Source organism: Vipera berus (genome assembly GCF_964194415.1).
Source record: "Vipera berus genome assembly, chromosome: 3".
Classification (NCBI taxonomy): Eukaryota; Metazoa; Chordata; class Lepidosauria; order Squamata; family Viperidae; genus Vipera; species Vipera berus.
In genome coordinates, this window is record NC_138204.1 from 44056168 (window position 1) to 44073859 (window position 17692).

Consider the following 17692-nt stretch of genomic DNA (forward strand, 5'->3'; position numbering starts at 1 on the left):
TGTGCCACAGCCAATTCATCATAGCCAACTAGGCACGGGACAACTCGCCCCTGGAAAATTCAACAATTCAATTTAATTATTTAAAATAATTTTTAAAAAAATATTTTAATTTTTGTCATTCACATTTCTTTCTTCATTTTGCATTCTTTCTTTAATGATTCTATTCCATCATTTCTTCGATACTTTATTATTTACTTATTTATTTATTTTATTAAATTTATATACCGCCCTATTCCCATAGGACTCAGGGCGGTTTACAGGGAGAGTTAAAAACAGAGATACAAAAATTAAAATCAGATTAAAATTAATTAAATCAAGTCCCCAATATTTAAACTAAACCCAATAAAATTAAAACCCCTCAGCCTGGGCCAGACAGCTCGAAGAGCCAAGTTTTCAGGTCCCAGCGAAATGAGCGAAGGTCGGGGGCAGTCCTAAGTTCCATGGGGAGTTGGTTCCAAAGTGCCGGCGCACCCACAGAGAACGCCCTTCCCCTGGGAGTAACCCGCCGGCATTCCCTAACCGGTGGTACCCTGAGAAGGCCCTCCCTGTGGGAGCGCACTGGATGAAGGGAGCTTGATGCCGGCAGCAGGTGTCCCCTCAGATAACCCAGACCCAAGCCATTTAGGGCTTTATAGGTCATCACCAGCACCTTGAATCTCACCCGAACGGCAACCAGAAGCCAATGCAGCTCGTGGAGTAGAGGTGTTACATGGGAGTATCGGGAAACCCCCATCACAACTTGCGCGGCCGCATTCTGCACCAGTTGAAGCCTCCGAGTGGTCCTCAAGGGCAGCCCCATGTAGAGAGCGTTGCAGTAGTCTAAACGGGAGGTCACGAGCGCATGAGTGACTGTGCGTAGGGCATCTCGGTCCAGATAGGGTCGCAACTGGCGCACCAGGCGAACCTGGGCAAAAGCCCCCCTGGTCACAGCTCCTATATGATCTTCAAAATTGAGCTGTGAATCCAGGAGGACGCCCAGGTTGCGAGCCCTATCAACGGGGGGGGGTAACACCTCACCCCCCCCATCGTTAAAGATGGAATAGTCTGGTTGATCCGAGATGCCGGTATGCACAGCCACTCAGTCTTGGCAGGATTGAGACGAAGCCTGTTTCTCCCCATCCAGACCCGGACCGCTTCCAGGCAACGGGACATCACGGCGAGGGCATCAATGGGTTGGTTCAGGGTGGAGAAAATAAGTTGGGTATTATCAGCATACTGATGATACCCCACTGAAACCATGAATGATCTCGCCCAGCAGCTTCATATAGATGTTGAACAGGAGGGGAGAGAGAACCGACCCCTGAGGAACTCCACAAACGAGAGGCCTCGGGGCAGACCTCTGCCCTCCCGTCAACACCGACTGCGAGCGGCCCAGGAGATAGGAGAACCACTGCAAAACAGTGCCTCCCACTCCCAACCCCCTGAGACGCCGCAGTAGGATACCATGGTCGTTGGTATTGGTGTTACTCTTGTTCTGTGGTGAATTGCTGACTTGCCCATGGCAAGTTGTCCCACAGCAAACTGGCCACAATGAGTGGCCTGTGGCAAGTTGTCTTAGACACCAAAGAAAAGCACTTGGTAAGAAGTTTATATCTGGTAGGGCAAATTTCTAGACCTTCTCACTTTCTAGGAGGAAAAAGAAGTCTAAGCATTTTGAGAAACTGGCCTTGGTAGTGATGGTGAGTATAGGAAGTTTTGAAGGTAAAAGAATCACAGTTGTGTTCAATTTCTGAAAATGTGGATTTGCCACATCTGACTCCAGAGATGCTGTATATCCATCCTTAGGGCTAGCGATCACATGTGGATTTTTAAAAAGTGTACTCTGACAAATGGGTGAGAGAGTAGCTTAACAGACAAATATCCACTTAACAGACATAAATTTGTAATTTTACTGGCTGCCATCACTCCCTAACATTTTCTCTATCCACCCACCCGCCCAGGTTTTGGGAGCAGTTCGGTATACTCTTCAGCAATCACTTTTGTTTCTTTTTTTTTCACTGAAGGGACAACTAATGGAGCTTATATGTTGAAAATAAAGATGCTGGGACCTAGTGCTTTGTTTGTAGAATGAAAGCTCATTATTTTATTTAAAAGAATCTAAAAATCTTTGTGGTACAGCACTAAAAGCCTAAACAATTGCTCAAAACATAATGAGGGTTTCTGAACACAAAGGGAGGATGGAAAACAATAGGGATGAGAATAAATATTAGTAAACGGCAAAACCATTTGCAAATTAAAAGGCTATACATTCCAAATTCAAGCTGCTGAGAATTGCAACTCCATAATTCTTTTGCTATCACTGACATTTGAAGTTAGCTTATATAAGATAGGAGTAGCCAATTAATCCCCACAAAACACATCAATCATATAAGGTAGTACATATTTCTTTTGCCGTTATCTGTCTGTTTTTGTTTCCTGGTTACAATCAGTTTTGCAACAAGTCCCCAATGCTACTTTCTTACTTTTAGGGACCTCCAATCTCCCTGTTCAACATATGTCTGAATTAAAAGTTGTTGCTAGAACGACAATTTCCTTTGTCTCTGTTTCCTGTTATTTGCCAAAATTTGGCAGCAAAGTTAAGTAATAATGAGAGCATCTGGGAGAACATATTTTTCCATCACCCACCTCCTGTTCACTCTGCTTTTCCCACCTCAAGATTTACCATAGAATCGAAAGCTTTACACACACACACACACACACACACACACACACACACACACACACACACACACACAAATAAAAATCCTGCAATAAAATAAGATAGAGAAAGCCTGCACACAGCAGACCTTCTGGAATTCTTTCCAGCACTTTATCAGAACTGGGTATAGGAAGCATCAGTATCACTTTTTGTGTAATGAAATAACATGTTGTGTCTTTGTATGGCTGTTTCTCTTCTCTTGTCATGCTGCCTAGTGTGTGTTTGTGTGTATAAGTGTACAGGAAAACACACGGTAGTCTGCATATGTTCTACTATTGATCACAGGACTAAAATGAAGGAGAGTCTGTCTGAATGAAACAGTTGGCAATACAGTATGTCTCTCCCATAGGAATACACTGGGGAAAAGGTTTGTTTGGAATATTTTCTCTGAAGCCCCAGACTGATTTCAAACATGGTCTTTCTTTTTCCAGTATTTCTTTCTTGATTAAATCTTCTTCCATTATAGACATGGCTAGTTTATACTATGTAAAAGCAAAAAGTTGAAGTTTGATGTTAGCTTATTCTACTGCACCAAAGGGAGTCGGAAGTCAACGGCTTTCCCCCCCCCCATTTTTCTACACTTTTCCCTTCCCTTTTCCTTCCCCTATTTTTCCTAACATTTTCTTTTGTATTTTTGTATTTTATATTATAAAATACTAAAAAGGAAGAGGTAGATTAAATCTTGTTCCATTCTGCCCAGTTTAATTTATTTAATACAATTTGAAGGCCACCCGATTCTCCATAATTATGGGTGGCTTACACTTTGAAAAATTATGAACAATTAAAAAGAAGCCACTCATAAGTATTCAGAAGGCCAATTCTGTGACAAACAGTTAATCCGCTGATAGACAACATCGATGAACAGGCAGGCAGGTGGAACGACAAAAGGAATCCTACATCCCTCTGCACAATTTCTTTCTAACATGCCATGAGGTTGGAAAGATTGAAAACATCCCTTCTATTTCCTGTTTATTTTTCACGAACACTCTAGCTTTATTCTCTGCTACCAGAGTTGCAGCATTCTCTGATCTGCAGAAGGGTCCTTTCTCTATGCACTGTCTATGAAAGCAGGCAGAACTTGCTGCCAAGAGGAAGATGAGGCGACTTCTTAAAAAAAACAACAGGAAAAGACTATTAGGGAGTGATGGAATGACTGTAATAACAACAGAAATTAGCGAGAGTCTGCAAAAAAAAAAAAAAAAAAGCATGTGAACAATACTATCTGCATTTGTTTCCCTAGCCCTTTTGCTTGCTCTTGCCCTCTTTTGAAAATTTAGTCCATGAACTGATGGCCCACTCACAGTATATATAATTACTTAAGAGTCTGTGGAGTCTTTGATGCTCTCAAAGCTTGGTTGTTTGTTTGCTGATGTTTCATTATCCAACCAGGTAACATCACTTATGCCATTACCTAGTTCACGGGTCGGCAACCCGCGGCTCTGGAGCCGCATGCGGCTCTTTGAGCCATCTCCTGCGGCTCCCAGTCGCCCGGTGTGCGCGCACCTCTTTGAACGGGCAGTGGTGCGCGCGCACCTCTTCAAATGGAGAGTGACACCGCCCGTTTGCACAGCTGCTGCGTTCGTCCATGTTTGACGAACGCGGCAGGTCTCCGAAAGGGACGGCGGCAGCTTGGGAGAGGTGCGCGCACACCTCTCCCAAGCCGCCGCCATCCCGTTTGCACAGCTGCCGCGTTCGTCCATGTTTGACGAACGCGGCAGGTCTCCGAAAGGGACGGCACGCACCTCTCCAAAGGGGAGACCCGTCGCCATGCAGGTGCCTCCCATTTTGCGCATGCGCAAAATGTTTTTTGCGCATGCACGTGAGTGGACGCACGCGCACACACTTTTTGCGGTTCCCACTTTTTTGTTTGTGTGATGGAACCAGTTCTGACTGGCTCTTTTCCTTTTTCCGGTTGCCGACCCCTGACCTAGTTGGATAATGAAACATCTGCAAGCCATTAACCATGCTCAGAGAATACCAAGGACTCCAAAGTTCAACCTTGAGCTATGTATACTGTCTTCTATGGGACCTTAAGACTTTGTTTTAAAAACCAGTAATCTCACTCTTTTCAGTGATATACCTTGCAGCATCAATCAAAATCTTGCTAGGTCGCTTAGGTCATTTCCATGTCAACGCTGCTAACATCGAATGTTATTGCTTGACAAGAGATGAAGAAGTAGCTATTTCAATGTTAAACTTGTGTATTGCTTTAAGAGTTGTGTATTGTTTTAGTTTAAAATTGGGGGAAGAGTAGGAATGCACTTTCAAGGCCATTTGTCTCTCTAAAGAAGATAAGATTTTGGCAGTTCTTCTAACGGAAGAGAAACTGATTCTTTAAATTAATTGGAGAATATGATTAATGACAAAATTAGAAAGGTGGAGAATTGTGTTTTAATATATTGTGCAAGGGGCGGAGATTTCAGATTCCAGCTTCCTTCGAGCAAGCATTTGCCGGTGTATTAGGCTAATAAAGGACTTTTAAGGTAAACAATGCCTCAGAGTCACTTGAAAAGCCCATAGGTTGGAAACTTGACATCCCATACTGATATTCAGTTGAACATTTCAGAAAGAAAGCAGAAATTTAAGTTATGGTTGTAATGAGAGGGATTTATATTAATGAAATTTAATGGCATCATGAAATGGAAGCTCATTCTTTGTTAGGGGGAAAAATGAATTCCTAATTACAGAAACACCTTTTGCTTTCTTTGTTTTCTGTCCTATATAACAAAGTCAGATCTGGCCAATACTTGGATAGGACAACTCCAGGGAACAGCAGTGCTGCAGTCCAGACAGGGAAGAAGAAAAGAGAAAACATTCCAGAAGAAGGTAAAGACAAATCACTGTTGTATTACAGCCAAGGAAACTACATGGACATATAATCAATCAATAACTTGAAGGTGAATTTACTTTTCCGTATTCTGTAGCAAACTTGGTATTAATATATTTGACAGACTGGTAACAGATCCTGGGGGAAAAGTCTTTCTAAAGGTATTTCAAAAGCAGAAAAGTTTAGAATTACACATGAGAGTTTGACTCACCTTGCCAATTATCTGTTTCTGTTATTTTAAGGTGTAATCGGCCATCATATTAAAAAAGCTGAAGGTCAGAAATATTTTAAGGTGAACATATATTTTCTAGGATTTTGATAAGAATCCTACATTCCATAAAAGCAACTCTATAGTAATAAAGCTAGTTTTTGTTTCCTATAAAACCCAGCAATTCTGTTCCAATTTTTTTTCCTTATGTACAATAAAAAACTGCAGCCCTGTAAAAGTCCATATTTGGTATTTTAACATACTGTAGATATGGTCAAAGGAAAAGAAGACTCACCCCTTTGCACAAGTTATCTCATCATCCTAAAAGTCTGGAAAGTAAACATAAACACCAAGCCTTAACAGGACAGCAAGGATAATTTAAATATCCTTTTTTTCAAACAATAATTAAATTTACATTGGGTCCTGCATTTTGATTCCATGATCACATACCATATTATAAACAGCATTAAAGAATACAAATCATTTACTGTACATTAGGTTTGATGAAAGAAAAAATAAAAAGGTAAAGACTGGCATATACGACTTAAATTGTAATTGAGAGACAATTTCCTTTTTAAGACATCCATTTTCAAACATCCAATGATGCTTAAATGTTTGTGAGCTTTTTTCAATTTTCAGTATTTCTGCATAAATATGACCTAAAACATGATTTATTCTTTACACAAGTCCTAAAAACTAGATAGGGAACCCAATTAAATTAATGAGTGAAAAATAGTAGTTCACCTTTAGTTGTCACAAATGGAATCGGTACCTCAATCATTAAGTGTGTGAAGAACAAATCACATTTTAGGTCACATTTATGCAGAAATGGGGCGTTGTCTTACCTGAATGCCTTTTCTCAGCATGATGATGGAGAATCCACGAATCAACTCTGTCTTCCCACCCAATTAGACTATGTCAGTCAAACTTGCCACGCCTCTCCTGGGCCAGGACACCTCTCAGTCACAACAAAGGCAAAGCAAATGATGACAGTCCGACGTGTTGGCTCCCATACCCCTGACACAGGACCTGACGGACACTAAGGGGTGGGTGTGGATTCTCCATCATCATGCTAAGAAAAGACGTTCAGGTAAGACAACGCCCCTTCTCCAGCATGATAGATGGAGAATCCACGAATGGGACATACCAAAGCTGCCCTGTCCCTATGGGAGGGAATCAGTCTGGGCCTGTGTCCCACCCTGTGGCACTACCTGTTGTAGCACTCTCCGGCCAAATGAGGCGTCTGCGGAGGCAAACCTATCCAGTTTATAATGCCTCACGAAAGGGGAAGGCGAGGACCATGTCGCCGACCTACAATCTAAATAATAAATAAATAATAAAATGTCCTCAATGAACGCCTGTGTCACCCAAGCCGCAGAAGTTGCAGCACTAAGAGTGGAGTGAGCAGTGATACGCCTGGGAACTGACAGGGAATGAGATTGGTACGCCCTGCAATACAAGCCCTGATCCACCTGCCTATAGTGGAGTCAGAAACTTTCCGCCCCATAGTAGAGGGTTGAAAGGAAACAAAGAGGGCTTCTGATTTGCGAAAAGACGCTGTCCGCTTAATATAGTGGCGCAAAGCCCTGCGGACGTCCACAGTGTGCCATTGCCGTTCCAAGGCAAGAGATGGATGAGGACAAAAATCTGGCAAAATGACTTCCTGCGCTCTATGAAACAAGGTATTGACCTTAGGAATAAAGGAGGGATCCAAACGAAGGACCACCCTGTCAGCATGAAAAACGCATTAAGTCCTCTCTGACAGAGAGAGCTGCCAATTCAGAAATGTGTCTAGCCGACATGACGGCTATCAAGAAGGCCACCTTAATTGTCAAGAACCGCATAGTACAGGTCCTGATGGGTTTAAATGGAGGAGAGGTAAGGGCCTGCAAGACCCGTGACAAATCCCAAGAGGGATACTAGTGAACCACTGGAGGTTTGGTGTTGGTCGCTCCTTTGAGAAATGAGCGTACCATAGGATGTTGAGCCAATGCCTCTGAATTGCCCCAAGTAAATATGGTGGAGAGAGCTGCTACTTGTCAGTGGATGGTATTGGGCGCCAAGCCCTTGTTAAGCCCCTCCAATAAATAGTCCAAGATCCTCGGGATAGTAATAGCTGAAAGATCTAACTGGCTCTTATCACACCAACTACAGAAACTCTTCCAAGTGGAGTCATAGATCCTGTTTGTTGTAGGCCATCTGGAGGCCTGAATCATTGTAATTACCTCCGATGAATAAGACCCATGTGTCAGGAGCCGCCGTTCAAGTGCCAGGTGGTCAACTGGAACCACTGGGGTTCTAGATGATGCAGAGCTCCCTGGATGAGTGAAATGCAATCTGAAGGAATCCTCCATGGGGGAGAGATTGACAGACTCACGAGGTCAGCAAACCATGGCCGTCTTGGCCAGTGTGGTACAACAAGTATCACCTCTGTCCGCTCTTGCAGTAACTTGCGGATGACTGCCAGGATCAGAGGGAGAGGCAGAAAGGTATACAGCAAGCCCCTGGGCCAAGGGCTGTGGAGGGCATCCATCCCCACTGCCCCCAGAGAGGGGAACCCGGAGGAAAACCTTGGGAGCTGGGAATTCATCGGAGAAGCGAACAGATCCAGTACTGGCCGACCTAACCTCTCTGATATCTCCTCGAAGAGACCGGGATGCAGGCGCCATTCGGAATGATCCACTGTCGACCTGTTGAGAAAGTCCGCCTGCTGATTTGCCTCTCCCGAGATGTGCTTGGCCCTGAGTAATGAGAGGTTGGTCTCTGCCCAAGAGCCCAACAGTTGGGCCTTGGCCATAAAGGACCTGGAACCCTAACCCCCTTGCCGGTTCACATGGGCTTTTGCCACTACATTGTCTGTGAGGACCAGGACATATTGTCTTGCCACCTTGTTGAGGAAGTGGCATAGGACCAGATGTATGGCTCTGAGCTCCAACCAATTTATGTTGTGCTTCAGGCCCTAAGCCAACTGAGACCCTAGATGCGTCCCCCAGCCAAACAGGCTGGCGTCCATAGTCAGGGTGATCCGAATGGGTTCCTGGAACAAAGAGCCCCTGGCTACCGTGGCGAGGTCCACCACTGGAGGGAATTTAGGGTCCAAGATGGAACCCTTACCCTTTGGTTGGAGGAGCTGGTGCCCAGTCTCTGAAACGGGAGCAAAAACCATTGCAGGTCCCTGGAATGTAGTCTGGCCCATGGGACTATTCCCATGCAGGAAACCAACTTCCCTAACAGTTGGGAAAGAATGGCCAGGGTGACTACACGCTCCCTCTGGACCTGAAGGACCAGGGCTCTGATTCTGTCCTGAGATAAATAGACCCTGCACAGTTTGGTGTCTATGACCATGCCCAAATGAAGAAGGCGGGTTGAGGGAACTGTCTGGCTCTTTTGAAAGTTCACCGAGAACCCGTGGTCCTGGAGAGTCTTGAGAGACAAAGCCAGGTCCGATTGAGCCGCCTGGACCAATAGGGACTGGATGAGAATGTCGTCCAGATAGCACTGGATGTGTACGGGGACGGACCTCAAATGTGCGGTCAGCACCGCCAAGATCTTGGTAAACGCTCTTGGGGTCTACTAAAGGCCGAACGGTAAGACTCTGTACTGATAATGGTGAGTCTTGTAGCAAAACATGAGGAACCTCCGGTGGGCAGGAAGGATGGGAATGTGAAGGTATGCTTTCGTGAGGTCGATGGACGTCAGGAAGTCTCCCCTCCTGATGCTGACCAAGATGGACTGTAGTGTTTGCATCTTGAACTTCTTCTTCTTCTTCTTCTTCTTCTTCTTCTTCTTCTTCTTCTTCTTCTTCATAATAATAATAATAATAATTATTATTATTATTATTATTATTATTATTATTATTATTATTATTATTATTATTATTATTATTATTATTATTATTATTATTATTAATTTTATTTGTATACCGCCCTTCTCCCGAAGGACTCAGGGCGGTGAACAGGGCAATACATGTTAAAAAACAAGAATACAAATATTAAAAGAGATTAAACAAGATGCCCAAAAACTACAGCAATAAGTTAAAATACATTAAACAACAGTAAAACCCAAACCCATCACCCATCAGGCCAGGCCGGCTTGTTCGAACTTCTTGTATGCGAGATGAGTGTTCAGCCCCTTTAAATCGAGTATTGCCCCCCATCCTCCAGACGTCTTCAGAATGATGAAGAGGATGGAATAGAACCCCCTTCCTAGATGCCCATCCAGGACTGGTTCTATGGCCCTTATTTCTAAGAGGTGCTGAATAGCCTCTGACATGAGAGCCTTCCTGACCACATTTTTTGATAGCGGACAAGGAATGAAGCGCTCTGGGGGGACGGACATGAATTCTAGGGACAGACCACTCCTGATAGTGTTGAGGACCCAAGCATCTGTGGTGGTGGTCTCCCATTTTTGAACAAACAACGTCAGTCTGCCACCAATTGGGGAGACCGCCCTGAAGTCATTTAGACTTTCTGAAGGGACAGCCCCCGTGCATCGAAATGGCTGCTTTGCTTGGAATTGTGACCTGGGTCTGTCTCTGGTTCCCGGTTGTTTGAATTGATGGTAAGGCCTGGGAGGGAAGGAACGGGGGGGAGCTGAGCAAACTCCGATCCTGACCCTGACCGGAAAAATTGTCTGCAGACGTACGGGGTAGGCTGTCTATCTGCCCGTCTAAGAAGATGAGACATCACCTTACGCTTGTCCTTGTTTTCCAACAAATAAGGTGTCAAAGCCTCCCCCAAAAGCTGACCACCATGGTAAGGGGCAGCCGCCAAGCGCCACTTAGATTTAACATCCTCTCGCCAGTGTTTGAGCCACAGGAGTCTGCGAGCAGTAATATTGGAGGCTATGGCCCTAGAAGAGAACCTGGCAGCATGTAGAGATGCGTCCGCCATGTACTCCGAAGCAGCCACTAACTTGGCTAAGTCCTGGTGCATTCGGACCTCCTCCAGGGGTACTCTGGCCTGAAGTTGACGGAGCCAGAGAAGGGAGGTTCTGGCAAAGAAAGAGGTGCATGTGGCCACCCTCACTGACCATGCTGAGGCCTGGTGGGTCCTGCGGAAGGAAAGTTCAGATTTCCTGACCTCCACCTTCAAGGTCTCAGCCATATCACTGGACACCGTGGAGAAGAGTGGAGTCAGAGGTTCATCCACAGAAGGAACCTCTAGCACTTCCAACAAGGCCGGGTCAACATTAAAGAGATTCTTCTCTGTCCCCCCTGGAGAGGGAAAGGTGCCAGGTGGTTCCCATTGCTTCTGTACCATGTTGAGAAAGAGAGGGGGACAGGGGATGTGATGCTCAGTGACCACATGCTCTGAAAATACCGGCCTTGTGTCTTGGCTGGTGGATGGACCAGGATGGGGAACCTGGTCAGGACCAATCTTAGCAGTAGCGCTGGCCTTATGAAGCAGAGATTTAAAGAGCACCGGATTGAATAGACCAACAAAGGGAGGAGGGTTCGGAGTAAGATCCTCATCCTCTGAGAGCAGCATGTCCATCAGGTCGTACTCCTCAGAAAAAGATACTCCGCTGTGAGGAGACCAGGCGGGAGAAATAGGGCCAGAATATTCTGGTGCTTCCAACTGGGGGAGATAAGGTGGTGTCACTGAGGCCACCGATTCAAGTGCATATCTTTGTTGACGTTGTAAGGCCAATCCCTGGGCGACCGCCTGGGAGATCAGAGATCAGAGCCTGAAACTGCTCTGGCGACCACACTCCTTGCGCCTCTGCACAAGCCCGGCTGCTATGGACGTAAAGGTGGCCTCGGGCCTGGACTGTGTTGCTCTTGGGACTGGAGGCGTCAGTCAGATACCTGGTCCCTGGGTAAAGGAAACCATCTGCTCCTGCTCAGCCCTGGGAAGATAAGGTTGGTCATCATCATCCCCCTCCGGAGACCAGACCCTCTGGGCAGATGAGGGAGAAGGAGCAAGCTGCGCCCCAAATATAGATTCCTCTGCCAGGGGAGAAGAGACCTATTCAGCACCCATCATGTCCTGTTTCTGGGCCTTGGCAAACTGCCTTTCTAAGGCCTGGTGCCTCCTGCTGGCCTCTTTCTCTGCCGCCTTGGAGGACCTTTTGCCAGAGATGGCCTTGGCTTTGGCCTTGAGCTTTCCAGCAGTTTTGAGGACTTATGCTTTGATTGCGCAGGAGTGTTGGAGCACCGTGTGAAGCCTGAGGTGCGGTGTTGTCTATCATCACAATTGGGAGATATCTCTGTGCAATGCTAAGAGGGATCTCAAACAGAGCAGAGTACTGATCTGAGGCTGTGTGCCACTCCCAGGGATCGATAAGTACTCTATGGCAATGGTGGCTGCAGGACCAACTTAATGGACAACTGGCACACCTGCAAAGCTCCTGATGGACGTAAGACCAGTTGAAGCACCTTTGGAGCACAGGCCAAGTCTACTGTGGTGGCAGATCACCTCGGTGATAACAGCCAGCTCACATGTAGAAACCTAGTGGCGACAGATCACCTCGGTGATAACAGCCAGCTCACTAGTCCTAGTTGGTGGTGGCGAGGCGAAGAATGGCATGGCCAGCACACATCTTCTGTTGGAATGGACAATGAGACAGCTAGGTTGAGGCCTACAGCTACAGTTGAAGCCTCCTGTACTTGACCATCCACTTTGAAAGGTTTCAGGCAAGGCAAACAATGATTGTGCTACAGTCAGAAGGGATTTGAACTCAGAACCCTCTGCAATGATTGGGAGAGGAGGAGCCTGAAAAAGGACCCCTGCGAACTGACCAGAGGCTCAGGGACCAACTTCCCTGAGCTGGAAGGCAAGGTAAGCACTTTTGAAGTCTGTGGGGTTTTGGGGGGGGGCTGAAATCTCCCCCGCCATTCTCAGAAGCTAGCAAAGAAGGCTGCACAAGCCTTTTCAAAGGAAAAGCAATGTGATCGTGGCACCCAAAATGGCGGCCGCTACTGCTGGTAGTAAAAAAAGAGAAGCAACCTGTCCTTCCCCCTTAATTCAGGAGAGAAGGCAGGCAGTTCTGAGAGTCTTCGCATGCCTCTGATGCTATCAGCATGCTTAAAAAGGCTTTCTGACAAAGAGCCTCCTTTTGGCCAGCTGCTGGTAAGCTGGAATTCAAAATGGTGGCCACAACTAGTGTGCCGTGAAAGAACCGCCTGGGGCTTCTGAGAGAAAGATAAGATCCTGAAAAGAACTACAGCGAAAGCTATCTAATTGAGAAACCTTCCCCATGGACTTGCAACAGTGAAACAGTTGTCTGGAAGGCTGAAGCTCAATCAGAGCTACAACTCAATCATAGCTACAGCTGGAAGGAGAAAAGCAAACTCCGTATCCTGAGAAGAATGCTATCTAATTGAAGATCCACAAAGGGGGAAAATATATATATATATATACATACGACCTGCTTAATTACTCAGAAGAGATGACTCAGCAAGATTCTGGGAGCCAAAATTACCACGTCTATTCTGGGCACAGACTAAGTCGTGACTGGGAGGTGTCCTGGCCCAGGAGAGGCATGGCAAGTTTGACTGACTTAAGTCTAATTGGGCAGGAAGACAGAGTTAACCCATTCGTGGATTCTCCATCTATCATGCTGGAGAAATTCAAAATGCAAAAGGATTAAAAATGTTTAAGCAGATAGCTTTAAAAGTGTATAAATAACTCCAAAAATAGCCATCACTGAGAGTACAACGTGAATTACATCCTAGATATGCTTGTTTTTATCCTTAAGAGAATAATATATTATGTCTATAGAATATTTTAAGAGAATCTAATATCCTTCAAACATTTGGAATACAAATTTCTTGGGAACAGATGACTATCTTCATACTGTTGTTTCAATATAAGCCTCGGGCAAATTTAAATATCTATGTGTGTGTACAACCAAGTCAGCTGAATCTCAAATACTTTGGCCACCAAATGAGAAGAGAGGACTCATTGGAAAAGAACCTGATGTTGGGGGAAGATTGAAGGCAAAAGGAGAAAGTGACAGAAGAGGTTGAAATGGTTAGTGTCATCAATGCAATGAGCATGAATTTCGACAAACTGCAGGAGATAGTGGAGGATGGGGGGGACTGGCATAGTATGGTCCATAGGGTTGCGAAGAATTGGATACAACTCAGTGACTGAACAACAACAACGACAAATACAACAATGACACAATTAAGTCTCCACTTGTTTAGAGCCAAGGGAATAACCTTGAGGGACTGCATTAAGAGCACTATCAAAATAAGGTGCCTGAATCCAGAGCAAAAAATGTACTGCAACATGAGTAGTCCCTAGTTCTCATGAACATAAATGAAAGGAGAGAGAAGCATATTCAGACTTACAAAATTCTGTACTATAGCTTTACAATAAAAGCATAACTGACTTACACGGCACTAGTTTCTTGGTCTGATCTAACTTGAAATCTACCCAAAACTGAGCCTCTACAGTGATCTAGAGCAACATTTCCTCTCAGTTTCAAAAGAGTCACAATAACTGACTCAGCCACACCATCTTCCTACAGAGAGAAGCTTATTTCCAGTTCCTCCTTTACAGCAGACAACCATCATCCATATATTTGCATATTATAGTTGAAAAGGACAGAAGTTGTGTGTTTAAAATTCTTCTTGGGTGTCAAAGCCAAACTATTTCAAACTGACAATAACTAGAAATAGTCATGATTAACAACAAAATGCAGTTGTAAAGTTTAAAAAACATTGTTTAATCGTGTCTTCTATAGAAGGATGCGAGTTATGTCTACAATCTGGATCAGAACTTTCTGCATTTTCAGGTCAAACCTTATTTTATTGCACCAGTTACAGAAAGCTGTTCACATAGAAACACTAGATTTCACAGGATCTTCTAATCTTTCCATTATGCAAGCCATCAAGACCTGAGCACAAATGCTGACCCCTGCACTTTAGCTAACACTGGAATTGAGGGAAAATGGAACTCTCTGATATTTGCATTGTAAATGAAATATAAACCAACAATAACCTGACTATGACATTCATAAAGCAATGTGATTTGCATGCTGATAACTGGCATCTTCCCAGTTTTATGGCTTCCCCCTCGCTCCCCAGATCCCATTTCCTCCAAGAAGAAATGATTTACTTGAATTGCTGGTCTTTGGTGCTCCTTGTTTTTGCCAGAAATCGTTCAGCCAGCTTCTCCAAGTTCCTGGAGTAATCCATTTCAATTTCAGCTTTCTTGCGAAAAAAATCCTGCAAATCCTGGAGTAGTTGGACTCTTAGTTCACATTGCTGGTCAAGACATTTCAGTTGTTCAATAAGCTGGGCTCGAATCTCTGCAAAATAGGGGAGGGAGGGACTTATTCATGAAAATAGCATTAACACAGAAAATGCTATGAACGACCTGAATATATTTGCTGCCTGTAATTGTTAAAACTAAATCTCTCTAAAGTCAAATAGCAACCAGAATAACCATTCTGAGCTTCCTAAAGAAAAAAACAACTAAATATATATAGTGGTGTGAGAGACATAAATTCTAAGTTGTTAAAGGTAAAGGTTCCCCCGCACATGCGTGCTAGTCGTTTCCAACTCTAGGGGCCGGTGCTCATCTCCGTTTCAAAGCCGAAGAGCCAGCGCTTGTCCGAGGACATCTCCGTGGTCATGTGGCCGGCATGACTAGACACCAAAGGCGCACGGAACGCTGTTACCTTCCCACCGTAGTGGTCCCTATTTTTCTACTTGCATTTTTACGTGCTTTCGAACTGCTAGGTTGGCAGAAGCTGGGACGAGTAACAGGCGCTCACTCTGTTACGCGGCACTCGGGATTCGACCCGCCAAACTGCCGACCTTCCGATCGACAAGTTGTTACATAGGTTTAAACTCAATCAGTTTCTGAAGCACATAGAATGATCAAGATTTCTAACATTGTAAGGTTCTGAAGATAAACTGGAATAACCTCATAGTCACTACTCTCAACTCTTTGGAGAAAGGGCAAAATATAAGTTAAAAAAAGGATATTAAAAACAATTTTTAAAATGAAAGTTAAAGTTCCTCTTGATCTTCATATCCCAATGGAGCTTAATTAAATATTAACTAAAAATCCCCTTTCCTCACTTGCTCAGCTGATTTTTTTTAAAAAAATCCACCAATTACTATTGTGCATTAGACACAGTAGCCAATGAATAACAAAACAACCTGATTCCAATGCAATCTACTTATAAGGATGATTTTCACTGGTAAAGATTCTATTAATAAGATATGTCAAGGATACATTAGCAGTCATTTTCCAAATATGCACTGAATCTCAATCTAGATAAAGGCCACAGGGTTGGATAATGCTCCAATTCTCCACTCTTAGCTCAAATTTCCTCTAGAGACACTATTAAATTCCTTTGCAGACTACTCCTACGGCAAAACCAAAGCACTGATCATGCCATACATTTCCCAGAAGATACCAATTTGGGACTATTCACGCTGAGTCTCCAACTGCGACATTGCAATTAAGCACAGCACATCAAATTGTGAATGGTTTGCCTTTGAAAAGTCCAACAAATTTGCATGCCCAGTTGGGAAAGGTCACAAGAAAGACAGTTTCATTTTTCATGGAAAGAATGCCTTTGAGCAAAATTTGCAAGCAGATTATTTTTAACTGCATGCAGGGTGTTTTGAGTGCAGATGATGCTGGTGGTTAACACACCATTTTTTAAAAATCTAGCCTTAAAATATTTCAAAAAGATCACCCAATGTTTGCAGTATAATTTCAGAATTTACCCTGACACATTCCCAGTATATGGAAAAACTAATTTTGCTAACTATGTGGTACTGAATCTCAAAATTCACAGCATTTTTCTTGGACTCTACAATGAAATTCTACATATTATTGCTTTTTGCTAAGGAATGCTAAGTTTTTCCATGCCATGAATATCTCCATATTATTCTCCAATCCCTCTTCTTCAAATTATCAAATGATATCATTTCTTTTTCACATCCCTGAGCTCAGAAATGCTAATCAAAGATGCCTGATATTGCTGGATGTTTGCTGCAATCTTTCTGAGCTTGTTCAAAATTGAATTTATATTAAATACAAGTAGTCCTTGACTTACGACCACAATTGGGAGTAGAATTTCCATTGCTAAGCAAGGCAGTGGTTAAATGAGTCACACCCAATTTTACAACGTTTTTGTCACAGTTGTTAAGCGGATCACTGCATTAGATAAGTGAATCAAACAAATTTGGCTTCTCCCATTGGCTTTGCTTGTCAGAAGCTGGCTGGGAAGATAGCAAATAGTGATCATATGACCCCGGGACTCTGCAACCTTATAAATACATGCCAGTTGCCAAGTGCCTGAATTTCGTTCATATGGCCATGGGGAAGCTACATCCGTAGTAAGTGCAAGGACCGATTATAAGTAATCTTTTTCAGTGCCATTGTAACTTTGAACAGTTGCTAAAAGAATGGTTGTAAATTGAGTTCTATCTGTAGTACAAGTAACACAACATTTAACATTCAGTATATTTCTGCCTTTTTTATAGATACAGATCATCTATGTAAAAAACTTGATGGAAATTGTTCCATTCAGGAAAAGATGTGTTTTCCAAATATTTTACTTTATAAACTGTCTCTCTTTTTTTCCTTTCTTGTACTCAAGAAACACACAAATTATAAATTTTATCCAGATGAGACATAATTACTGACAAAGAGCCTACAGCAGCATTTCTTAACTTGTTGCTTTTCACATAAAACACCTGGTCAGGAATTGCATCAGGCCTCTTAGTAAAGAAATCCACATTGCACACCAATTTTCTGAGTCCTGGATTGTAATTTCGCTTGGAAGGACAGTTTGAAAAGATAAACTGTCTTTCTTTGGGACAAGGATCAAGTGTTAAAGCCAATCCAGGAAGAAAATGCACTTCATCCATCAATTCTTTTAAAAACTGATCAGAACAAATGAATTTAGCTGCTCAAAATTTCTCATATTATAGATACAGCTTCATAGTTATCCATTATCAAAATCACATGAGAAAAAGTTGTAA

The 17692-nt window shown here is 43.6% G+C and overlaps 1 protein-coding gene across 1 annotated transcript in view; it reads right to left on the bottom strand.

Annotated features, from left to right (window-relative positions):
- The window catches only part of SRGAP2 (SLIT-ROBO Rho GTPase activating protein 2), a 228725-nt gene that overhangs the window by 128979 nt on the left and 82054 nt on the right, over positions 1-17692 (bottom strand). The window contains exon 3 of the mRNA XM_081324575.1: positions 14802-14994. Coding sequence (XP_081180701.1) covers positions 14802-14994 — 193 coding nt within the window. The remainder of the gene's footprint in view (positions 1-14801; positions 14995-17692) is intronic.